The 12,504-nt window shown below is 50.5% G+C and overlaps 1 protein-coding gene across 1 annotated transcript in view; it reads right to left on the reverse strand.

The window, feature by feature from the left end:
- The window catches only part of MYO16 (myosin XVI), a 350,065-nt gene that overhangs the window by 80,242 nt on the left and 257,319 nt on the right, over positions 1-12,504 (reverse strand). The window contains exon 28 of the mRNA XM_064492981.1: positions 5,750-5,849. Within this exon, the coding sequence (XP_064349051.1) occupies positions 5,750-5,849 (100 nt within the window). The remainder of the gene's footprint in view (positions 1-5,749; positions 5,850-12,504) is intronic.

Below are 12,504 nucleotides of genomic sequence, written 5' to 3' on the forward strand. Positions count from 1 at the left end.
GGCCGCCCGCTCCCCAGCCCTGGCCCCTCCCTGGCCGGCCGGTGCCGGGGCGGGAGCGCCCCCCGGGGCACCGTCGCGGGAACCAGCTCCGACAGATTTGTTTCTCTGCTCGTCAGCCCTCCAGATGGCTCTACCGTGAATATAGCATTCGAATAACTACATAGAAGAAATCCTCCTATAGCCAGCTGATTCTTATAAAATGTGTGAAAATCAGATTCTACCATTTACTTTTCCACTTAGAATTAGTTTCAAAAGCTTTCCCTTCACATAAATGACATAACATTGCAAAACAAGCATGTTCCACATGGGCCTAAGTGCCTGCCAGTCACTGTTCCATGGCTTAGAGGAAATCAGGGCAGAAAAACCTTATTAAATGTGTGGTCAGCAAAGGGAAAGTGGGGAGGGATAAATTAGGAGGCTGCGATGAGCAGATACACACTACTCTATGCAAACAGATAAACAAGGTCCTACTGTAGAACACAGGGAACCATATTCAACAGCTTGTAATAACCTATAACGGAAAAGAATAGGAAAAAGGATGCATGTATATATGACCAAATCCCTGCGCTGCACACCGGAAACGAACGCAGTTGTAAATCAATTGCACGTCAATAAAAACATGCACAGAGTCGGCAGGGGTTATTTTCAAACGTACCTTAATGCAGGACTGAATTAAAAATGTATCTATTTAGAGAAATAAAATACCCGAATAATTCAGAAAGCCCCAAATAGCAGAAGGTTAATAATTAGTGGCTTAATTTAACTTGTTTTCAAACTACTTGGATTTTTTTCCACAAACGAAGTAATTAATAGACTCTCTGTTTCATAAAGAAAAATACACCTGGTGAGACGGAACACAGTCCCGGAAGGCACGCAGAGTCCACTCAGAGCGTTTCAAGAACCTGCTATTCCTTTTAGAACAACTTACTTAAATTCTGCCCTGAAATAACGACAAAGCTCTGACTAGTCCACTGTATTTTTAAAGTGTGCCATTTCGTTGTGAACAGGAACAAGTCACCACCAAGCAGGATGCCTTCCCAGCCATCACTACATCATGCTTTATTCACTTTTCTTCGAAATAAAACCACCTTACAGCAAAGCGGAGATGTGGCAAAGGGAGCGAGGGCATGAGTGAGTTTGCCGAAATGAGTGGTTACCGGTTTGAATTGTGTGCAGATTCCTTTGAGAAGTAAGGGCCGGTGGTGTGAAATGCACCACAGGTGAGTTGTTATTTGGAAACCAAAATGCTTTAGGGAAGCTCAGTCAGTGTGATTTACAGTTTCTTCATAAATGTTTAAAATAATTAATTTGACCCTACACCATATTCCACTTAAACTGTGTTTGTGTAGTGGCTACATATTTCAAAAGTCATTTTTAATTACAGAAGTAAGGCACACATGCATTTACCTTCTAAACACAGATATAAGCTCAAATACCATTTAACTCTCATCTGAACACCATTCTCCAGATATCAGCACTGTTAGGTGTTTGTGACTTACTCCAGATTAAAAACAATTCACATACGTCTGCATATCCATATAAAGTATAGAGTAGGCTTGGTGGTTTTTCATTGACAAAGACTGATTTGCTGGCCTGGCAAACACGTACTGAGCGTCTGCTGTACGTCCTTCTGTCCCCTGCTGGGGAAAGAGCAGGAAACTGGGCAGACGCAGCCTCCTGCCATGAGCTTGTCGCCGCTGGACGAGACGCAGGCGGCAACTCTGTCAGAGGCACAACGTCAGCAGTGGCAGCAAGCAGAGGGCAGGGCGGGGGCGCGGCTGTGGCAAAGCCAGGGGCCTGCCAGCGGGGGCGAGGGGGGCTGCCAGCGGGGGCGGGGCTGCCAGCGGCAGGGGGGCTGCCAGCGGGGGCGGGGCTGCCAGCGGCGGGGGGCCTGCCAGTGGGGGCGGGAGGGGCCTGCCAGCGGGGGAGGGTGCTGCCAGCGGCGGGGGGGCTGCCAGCGAGGGCGGGGGGGGGGGCGCTGCCGAATGGTCTAGGGGGACTGTTCTTGACCTGCCTTCACCCAAGCCGGGACCCGGGGGCCAGCATGCCCCAGACGCATATCTCCACCGTGAACCATCGCCACCCCTCCTGTTCCCTCTGGACGCCCGGAGCACCCAAGTCTCGGCTCTCAGAGTAGAACTGACCGTAAACACTGGACAAAGTCAAACATCTCCTCCCTGGATCCCACTTCCTCTCCTTCCTTTCCTCCCTTTCCTCCCTTTCCTCCACCTTCTTTTCTTTGCAAGAGGCAGTCAGGACCTAGCCTCTGAGAGTCCTGGCTCTTAAAGGGTCGGTGGGCTGACCATCCGAGTAGGAAAGATTCCAGCCAGAATCAGCCAATCGGGAAGCGGCCAGCTGGTTTCCCCTCGGTCTACGGGGGAATTAGAAACACACAGAAGACAGCAGCGACGGGAAGCAATCTGCTCCGGCTCACGGAGGAGCCTGCCCATGCCTTTGATCAAAGCTCATGATGCGTGACCTCGGCCCTTCAAGCCCTGCAGTCTGAGTGGAAGGACTTCCGAGGACAGCCACGTGGAAGGACTTCCGAAGACAACCACACGGAAGGATTTCTGAGGACAGCCACGCAGAAGGATGCAGGTCGAGGCGAGGTGTTGGGAAGAACACAGCGCAGGAGACGAGGTCTGGTCTCAGCACAGTGGCCTTCCCGCCGAAGAGAAGTGTTAGCCACACGGCGTACTTCCAATGGTAGGCTGATCTCTAAGATTCTATTTTCTTACACCTGAAATGAGGTCATTACTGCTCACCTGCCCACCTTGCTTTTTCTGCATGGAGTTGTCATTAAGTGTAACTTGAATAAAGCAAAAAAAAAAAAAAACCCTCTGAATAGTTGTAACAGATTCCAAGGATGAAAAGAATCATCATTTATGAGATATTGGAAATTGCAGAGCCTCACGCACTGACTCAAACCCACGACCACATAAACAGACGGCTTGCGTGGACTGGTAAACATGCGCACAGCACTGGAGGAGAGAGGTTCCCAGCCTCATCTGAAGCAGGAGGAAACCCCGATGTTCACCTCCACGTACAGAATTGCTATAACCTGCGAAAGAACAAGGAAGATAGAGCTGGAACCCTGGCCCTGACAATCAGAGGCTCCCTGTGCTGGCTCTGATCGGCGCCCAGGAGGGAGAAAGCAGCCTCCAGAGATCTCCAAGGCCCGTCAGGGCCACAGTGAATGGACCCCATTTTTAGGAAAGGGAACTGAATTTCTAGCTAACAATCTATGCAGATTCACGCAGCAAAAGGTGACTCCAAGCACTGTAGGTTCTGGCAAGGCTCCTAAAAACTATGGAAAAGAATTCCAGTCCATCTTGTGCGAACCATTCAGAGTCGAAGGATGAACACTGGCTGCTTCACAGAAACGTGCGTTGTGTCTCTTGGCAGTCTGAGAACCACGCTGCGCCTCGGAGGACCATCCACCAGGACCTTGCTCCTGCTTCACATAGCCCCCATCTCCTCCTTGTGCTGAGGACCCTCCCACAGGAGGGGTGGCAACTCTTCCTGCAACTTTCAACCCATTTCACAGAGTTGCTTTGCTTTTGAAACAAAGGAATCTGGCTTTTCTGGGTCAGAAATACATGGTTTTTTAAAAATTCATTTGCCGTCTGACTAGCACAAAAGTGAAATATGAATAAGCTGTATTTCCATGAAGCCAATGATTTGTCTTATAGCATAAAGGACATGAAAGGTTTCATCTTGAAGAAGCTGAAGAAAGAAGCTGGAGAAAGCAGGTTTTCCTGACTACTCAGTACCGATCGTGTAAGCAAACACTATCATCAAAATGAATACTTTTCTTTTCTTTCACTTTGTCTCGTATTTTTGGCCTCCTTTGGGGAGGTAAAAAGGGAGGGAAAATGAACTAGTGTAATGAAATGGGAGCTCTTCCCCAATTCTTATTTTGATGCACTTTTTCAGTCCCCATGTGTGTTTCAGTGTAACACCGTCCTCAGCTGCAGCTTCAAGGGACCTCGCGCACGCAGGCACGCGGGCGGCATGGCAGCTGTGGGTGCACTGCTTTGCCTCCCAGCCCCCCCACGTCTGACCCCGCACCCCGCACAGGTGAGTCGGGGGACTGACGGGCGGCCAGGCACTGTGGCTACTGCCTGGCATTCTTTTAGTGGAATAACTGTTCCAGAGCCCCTCACTTTTCCTCGACAACTCAAGCTTCTTTCTCAACGTTTAATAAATCTTTCTTGTCTGTGAGTATTTTCTAAAGAAGAAAATGCAGTGAGAAAATCTTAGTGTTACATATATTCACGAACCACAACTCTTCGAATACTGACTTAAAAGTTCCGACAGTGACTCAGTTGAAATGACTTCAGCTGCCTACGGCTTGTCGAACAACTCCGTTCTAGAACCCCACATCCTATGCCACCGACTCCAGAGCAGTGCGCTGACATCATCCTCTGCTAGTGATTCCTCCTTCCTCCTCCTTTTTTATCCAGTCCTTTGGCACGGATGTGCATCCATGACTGTTACAGACTGTAAGCGCCCTCCTTCAGACCGCTATTTAAAGTTCAACTCCATTATTAGTTTAAAAAAAAAAAAAGGAAAGAACAAGGGAAAAGATAATAAAGGCAGAGACTGGGCGGCACAGACAATTAAACCATGACTCATTGATGCTAAAATTCTAGGTTCTTAGTTCCTCGTCATAGACGGATGCGGGCGCCAGTGCCACTCCGGATACTCCCCGTGCTCTGCCTCCCCTGGACCACTTTCAGACACGTAGGTAATTCAGACCTCCTGCTGACGTCATGTCTGAAGTGAGGCACTTGTTTTTGGCCTCGTCAGTTACCAACCTTTTCACTTGTAGATGCCGTCTCATTATTACATTTTAAAAAACTGGGATTTATGTCTGCTTTCTAGTAACTGTGACGCTTTGCCAAAGCCATGAGCACCATGCTCTTCACCACCTGTGTGCTTTCAGATGCTCCAGAGCTAGAAGCTTCCAGTGATGTCTCGTGTTATGGACGGTCGTCCGTTTCCCAGGCTGTGCTGACGTTTCCTTCTTGGTTCTTTTACGTTTCAAATTCCCCTTCCTCACACTGGTCACGCCGGCATTCTAGGTTCTTAAGGGATTAAACCAAGTCCAGGCTGCCTGAGCCCTCGTGTTTCCAGGGAGGCGTCCCTGGCTAATCAGTCTCCTGTGACTCCGTCCTCCTGGAAGCCTGGCGACCCCGCCAGCCACAAGGGTGACGGATCGCAGTCAGACATTTACAGTTAGGGAGCTCTGGCCATTGACGGAGGTTGGAGGGGCAGTGACACTTCCAGTGCGTGGTGGGTGAGAAGCAGGGCAAAGAGAAACAGGACAAAGGAGCCCAAACAGGACTTGGGGTGCCTGGGAGGCCCGGGTCTTAAAGAACACTCGGGGGACTCCCAGAAGAGCCAAGAAACCAAGGCTCGGTCCCCTGACTTGACTCCTCTGACTTCCGCTACCTTTGAGACACTCCAGAAAGCCTCAGTGTCATCGTGGGGGTCTGAGATGGGGGCAAACGGAGGGCGCTTTAGAACCCCCCGCCCTAAACAGAGCCCCTGGGTCCCTGTGTTTGCTGCTGAGACCGGCTAATCAGAAGGACTGCTGTGTTACCAGGAGTGCATGAGCGCCTCGCCTTGCCAAACACATTAGAGCGATCGGTTTTTTTGGGTGAGACTGCTGGTTCCCTGCGATGACTCAGCCCACACACAGAAAACCCTAAACTGCTCTGGGAGGAGCTCGGGGGTCACCAACCTGCCAGCCTTGTAACCTGCACCGCTGGAGGGCGAGCCGGCATCTCTCCTCGGGGGACAGCATCTCGGCGCCTGGGAGGGTCTCGGCCACCGGCTTATACCTGCAGAGAGCGCGGGGACAGGAAAGCAGTGACTGGACCGGCCAAGAAAATGATTCTCTTCAACAGGGCTGCCTTTGTTACCCTGTCTCTTCAGTTCTCTCCCCTGTTGACCGTGCCCCGTGAGCCCCCCAAACTCCGTTCATTGTGCGGTTCACACTGGACAGCTGTGAGGCAGCCCTTACGCCTCACATGGAAAATGATTTCAAAAGGGAGTCCAGTATATTTTTCAGTCCCTTCATGTGTGCTTAGTGTGACCACAGAGTGAATCAAATTATCGAAAGAAAGTTTGAAGAGAAGGAAAACCAATTAGTTTTCATTTAAATTTTTAGAATACTCTTGAACCACACCTTTTAAGGTGTTCCCACATTCTTTATTAGCGTTTGAGAGTGAGTCTAGACGTAGTTAGAATCCGCAGTAAAGGAGTGCCCCAAACACTCACAAGGGTGTGTCGGTGGGAGACAGAGTAGCTCCTCCCCTACAGAGTAGATTTTGAGTATTTTAAATCTTTCAGTAGGACATTCTAGTTTTGGGAAGGTTCCTCTGAATAATTACATTTCACTCCCTGACTGAAATTCATGGCTATGCAAAGGTTTCTAAAAAAATGCCTTTCAAAATTCTGTGACCCATTAAAAAAATGTTTGTGAAATTTCCCTTTGCACTTAGGGCATCTAACCTGACGTGTAAGCAAAACTGCGTTAGAGGAAGGAGGAGGGGGAGGGGGAGGAGAGAGACAGGAGAAAGGAGGAAGCGCTGGGTTGCTGCATCTGGTTGCACTGTGTGTTTATGGTCCTCACTCTGGGCTGCCCTGGGAACTCAGTGCCAAAAATTAAATCACCTAAGTTTTCTGTTATTTTCTGGAAAATGTCTCAGCTTTTCATCTAAGATTGTTGCAGCAAACCTGGCATCTTCTAAAACGAGTCCTTTGTTTCCCGAGGGCCACTAAGGAAGGAGGTGTGTTGCCTCCACTCTCTGTCCACCGGGCGCTGGGAGGACGGGCGCGTCCCCCGCGGACACACCGCTCCTTCATTTCTACAAGGGCAGTGGTGAAATGAGGTGCCCAGCACAGGGAAGTGCAGCGGGAACCGTGGGTCTGGCATGTCCCATAAATACTGAGAAAATAGATTCATTTGACTTTTTCAGCAGTAGACACTCATTCCTTCTCTAAAATCCTTTTAGTATCGCCACCGAAAACTCACTCTGTTATCTGTCCTGGTTTGAGAATTGTCAGAATCTCACCAGCTGTGAGTTGGACAAAATAAATACACCAGCATCAGCAACCTCCCTTCCTTCTCATACACAGATTTTTGCTTGTGTATCAGGTCAGGGTGCAGGAAGGAGTAAAAATAGGTCAGCTCCGGAGGCAGAACGTGAAATTGTCGTGCCAGAGGCAAGGCTGTGAAAACCCTTGTTTGTCATTTTGATTACACGGAATGGTCTGAAACGATCTGCGGATGATGGAAGTGTTCAGTGATTTGTTTTTTTTTTTTTGATAAAAGGCAAGAATGTGGTTTTCTACCCAGCAGGCACTGAAGTTGGCATCTGTTTTTTTTGTTTTTTTTTTTTACTGGTCCTACTGTGGTTGCTGCAGAGGAAAAGGGGTATTTCCAGGATGGAACAGAGCAGAGGAAGAGGGTATAATGGAGTGTGCATGTGGATGAGAACTAGGAGTAAGGTGTGCCGAGGGCAGTGGAGGGACCACCTGAAAGCTTATGAGCACCCCAAGGAGATGCTGGTGCTTCACATCGGAGCGTCACTGGGCAAACCAGGATGACATGCTGTAATGTCGGAGTGGTTCCATGGCAGTAACTGGTAACTGCACAATGTGTCTGAATTAGAAGGAAACTGGACTGGGGATCCAAACCCAGCTTCAGCTTCCAACTCCACAGCAAATTTCCCACAAGGCCCTTGGCAAGACACCTGGCGGGTAATTCTCCCCTCTCAGTCCTGCCCCGGCGTGCTTCTCAGGACAGGACACAAATCAGATGCTGCATTACGAACATGAGTTTAATTCGTATCCGTCCTCAGAGTGTGTGAGGTTCCCAAGGACACGGGGCCACCTTTGCATCTGCTAGCTTGCCTGTGTATAGGGAAGTGTGATAAAATGATGAAAGGCCGAGAACTGGGCTGGGGGAGTGGAGGATGGGGTGACATCTCCTGAGCACTGAATGAGGGCAAGGGTATTTTCATAGGTCACGTTGCATCATTCCTGGAGGATGCAGGGGGTCCGGAGGATCATCTTCTGATAGTGAGAGAGCTGGTGGTCACAGAAGTGAAGTCACCTGCCCAAGTTCACACAGAGATGATGTGGAACTGCGTCTCTACCCCAGCGCATAAGTGAGTGTGTCCCTGTTTGGAAACAGAGTCCTGGAAGATGTAATGCAGTTAAGATGTGGTCATTAGGGTGGACCCCAAACCAGCAGGACAAGTGTCCTTATAAGAAGAGGAAACGCCACATACAGACAGAGACACATGGGGAGGCAGAGACTGGAGAGATGCAGGTGCAGATATTGGAGTGACCCAGGTGCACGGATCGCTGGCCACCACCGGAAGCCGGAAAGAGGCCAGGCAGGGTCCCACCCAGCCTCAGAGGGGCGCGGCCCTGGTGACACCCTGATTTTGGATTTCTGGCCTCCAGAACTGTGAGAGAGCCCGTTTCCTTTGCTGGAAGTTCCCCCAGTTTGGGATGCCTCGTGAGGGCAGCCCTAGGAGCCTGACACGGACGGCTGCAGTGGTTGAGCTGGACTCGAACCCGGAGCCACCCGACTCCAGGGCAACATCTCCAGCAGCACTGCGGCAGTCTCAGCAGGATGGAGGGAGCCCCCGGCCCCACGTGGCTCCAGAGTGAAAACAGGATGAGACGGCGTGAAAGACCGACACGGCAAACCCGACGGTCACCCCCGGCAGACGGGACAGGCAGAGAGGACACCGCTCGGGCCCTGACCTCTGGGTGACTGGGCCCCTCCTCAGCAGCGAACCAGAACTCATAATGACACAGGCTCATTCAGGCAGTCAGGAAAATCAACGCGTTTCTACCATTTGCCCAGAGTCACACAATGAAGTGAAATCACTCAAATGATCTCTTTATTCTTTTATAATTGTCTCATTCTGTAACTTGGCTAATTATCACTGAGAACTGAGCTGACATAATTCAAGTATCTGAATACGGCATTAACAAGTCAGAATAAAAATCTGAACGCTTGGGGCTCCCCCCCCCCATTTTATATTGTTCTTTTGACACCTAAAATGGTATAATTCTGACATTTCAACTGAAAAGACAAAAACGTCATCTCAGGCAGGGCAAGGTACTCTGTCTCAGTGTAATTAAAAACATCTGCCTTTGGTGATGTGAGTGGCATCTATCCGCGGTGTCACTGGTCTATCACTGCACTGACACACGACCGCACTGAAACTTCACAGTGGTAACCAGCCTGAGCCCTGCGCTGCACATATGTCCCGAGCACGGGTGGGACTGGAGACGGAGGTCTCATTCCTCCACCCTCCTGGCCTCCATGGTCCAAGAGGAGGCCACCTTGGCCCACTGGAGGTCCCTACACCAGGCTGACACCTGCTCTGCGTCCCAGATCAGCCAGCCGATGGTAAGAAGTCAGTGTTAACTCCTCCAGCGGACCCACTCTTGTCTCATCCTGGTTTGGATGAGGGGCATGACTGGGATCCAGTCCACGTCCAGAATCAAGGTCCTGTGGCTTTCATTCGGGCTCATTCCATCCATCAACTCATGCTGACTGAGCACAAAATATCCACCGGGAATGTGGGAGGAATGAAACAGACTAAGGTCCTTATAGCCTAGGATGGAGACAGACAGACACGTAGATGAGGAGGGATGTCAGATATGAGGAGAGAGAGGGAGACACACAGAGCAGGCAAGGTTTTGGGGCAGGCGGGTGTCAGCTGGGGAGGAAAGGGAGGCGGTGCTCTCTGGGGAACAGGGCTCAGAACCGAGGGCACAGCAGGTGCAGAAGCCCGGGGTGGGGCATCGCATGCCTGCTGGGGGCAGGGAGCAGCAAGTGCGGTCGGCAGGCAGGTGAGAGGGAAGGTGGAGGAGTCGGATCCACAAAGCAGCCACACGGAGTGAGGACAGGGGTCCCGCAGGCGACTCCAGTGACTTTGGCTGTGACTCTGAGAGTCCTGGAGAGGGACTGAGGGTTTGAATAGACAAGTCACATCACGACATTCACAGAATCGTCGGAGCTGCCAGGCTGCGAGGGGGCTATCTGGAGACCCCGCCCACAGCCCCGGAGGGAGGCCATGGGAGTGGCAGGAACCGGCTGAACTCTGTCCAGACTGGAGGCAGACCCAACAGACGCCGGGATGTGTATGTGAGGAGAAGAGAGGATGACCCCAAGTTCTTAGGCCCAGGAGGCAGGAGGATGAGCTGACACTCACTGAGCTGGAGCAGACTGGGAAGCTTAGTGATTTCCCGGGACCAATGCCGCGTAAACAAGCGGAAGCCATCAGTGCCACTGAGGAGAACCGAAAAGGAGGAGGCACAGAGAAACTCCTCAAAGAGGAGTGGGCCCAACGCCAGCCGACAGCCCCGAACCCGGCTCCCTGCCTCCCTGGGCCAGCAGCTTGGCGGCGGTCAGCTTCTTCTGCGTCGCATCCGCCTGCCTGACCGGACAGGACGTGCTGACCGTTCAGGAAACTGGGTCTCTTACCGTCGCAGGGCTGAACGCTCGGCGTTCTCTTGGGGCTGAAACTGAAACCCGGGCTGGATGCTCCATTTGCCTTGTGAACGTGTCTCTGACAGCTTCCAGCCTCCCCCCCCCCCCCCCCCCCGCCACCAGCCTCCATCCTGAACTGCCGACGCGTAAGCGTGGGCTTCCACAGCAGGCTCTACCACAGCTACTGAAAACCGCGGTGCACACACCCTGCTCGTCAAGTTCTGCTTCCCCATCAAGGATTCAAGGACGCCGACTCCCCATGGACTCACAGGATTGAGAAGATGACAGTGAAATGATAAAGGACATGACCATACTTTACAAAATTCTAAGGGGCAGAACCACACCACTGCTCATTTTCATTTTGGGGTCCCTGTATTCTAAGAGGAACAGATTGACGCTGAGGTAGCAGAGAAATGCTAACAATTAAGAAATGTAACGCAAAACCTAAGGAAAGAGCTGAAATCAGCATTTCTCTTGTCTAAGGCGGTTCTTCCATCTAGTTTTAAGAAGACCTTTGTGGTCCTAGACATAAAAAAAAAAAGAGCTTATGCAGTGACCGTAGACATCAGGGTAAACACTGCAGTGAGTCAACTGACTGTCACGAAATTGTAGTCATCGCCTTAAGAAGATGCAGGGTGTGTGTATCAAGCTAATGCTTAAAAAACTCAGGTGTCTCTGAAATTGCTTCTGTTTGCTGAATATTTCCTTCATTCTCAAGGAAAATTCTGCTGTGAAAGTTTTAGTCCCGTAACCCCTTAAAATTCAATTCTGTTCAGCAAATATTCTTTGAGGACCTATTACGAGCAAGATACTCTGTTAAAACTGGGAGTTCGAGATTTGCAGATACTAACTACTGTATATAAAAATAGTAAACAACAAGTTTATACTGTACAGCACATGGACCTGTATTCGATGTGTTACAGTAACTTATAATGAAAAAGAACATGAAAAGGAATATATATATAAATCTGAATCACTATGCTGTAAACCAGAAATTGACATGACACTGTAAACTAACTATACTCCAATAAATAATTTTTTTAAGTGCTGCAAAAAAAAATATACTCTGCTAAGAAATGCACTGGTCACCAATGAATTCTGATTTCACTGCGTATGATCAAACATACAACATGACATTTCTTGGCCAAAATTATACCTTAGAAAAGACGTGGTTTCCTTATTTCAAGAGCTCATGGGATTGGTATTTGTCTTATTATGTACTTATTTTGATCACTTAGTTGAGGACAACAAAAGAATGTTGGAGGAGAACCGAGAACCTCCTTATCCTTGAGGAAGGCCTGGATCATCCACATGAGGAAGACAGTGGGGCGCCAGGGAGCTCTCAGTGGAGGGAGGATGGTGGAGGGAGACGGCAGGTGATGGGGGCGGACAGGCGGGGCTGGGACTGTGCGATTTCCGAGCAGCCAGAGAAGGCAGGGCTGGAGGTGTGGTAGGTAGTGTGGATGGGTTGAAGTGTGTCGCACAGGGAAGGGGCTGCTGGAGTTGTGACTGGGGACTCTAGACAATGCCCAGAAGAAACCGGAATCCTGTGGCATTGACACATTAGCAGATGGTGGAGAAGCGCAAGGACTGGGTCTGGTGCTTCAGGACACACGTAAAAGGAGAGGTCAAGGGCTTGAGGGCCAAGTGGAGTCAAGCCAAGTTCTGGGATGCTTTGCTTTCCAGAGGCAAGGAAGAATGCACAGACTCCATAGGCCGGCCTGCAGACGCACGCAGGTCCTACATTCTGTTCGTGCTTGTTTTTGTGCGTTTCTGTTTTCCTCTGGGTGACCTTGTCTGCGGACGCTCAGCTCTCACAGGACGAGGGCGCCGCTTCTTCCGGACCCACGGCCTTGGTAGGGTCCTGCATGGTCTCTCTTTCCGACATGCTGGCCACACACGCAGCCGTCGGGCCACGGTTAAACAGGGATGCGTTTCACGGTTCTAGAAGCTTGCCCAGATTGTCACCGCGC

This window comes from Camelus dromedarius, chromosome 13, assembly GCF_036321535.1.
Source record: "Camelus dromedarius isolate mCamDro1 chromosome 13, mCamDro1.pat, whole genome shotgun sequence".
Classification (NCBI taxonomy): domain Eukaryota; kingdom Metazoa; phylum Chordata; class Mammalia; order Artiodactyla; family Camelidae; genus Camelus; species Camelus dromedarius.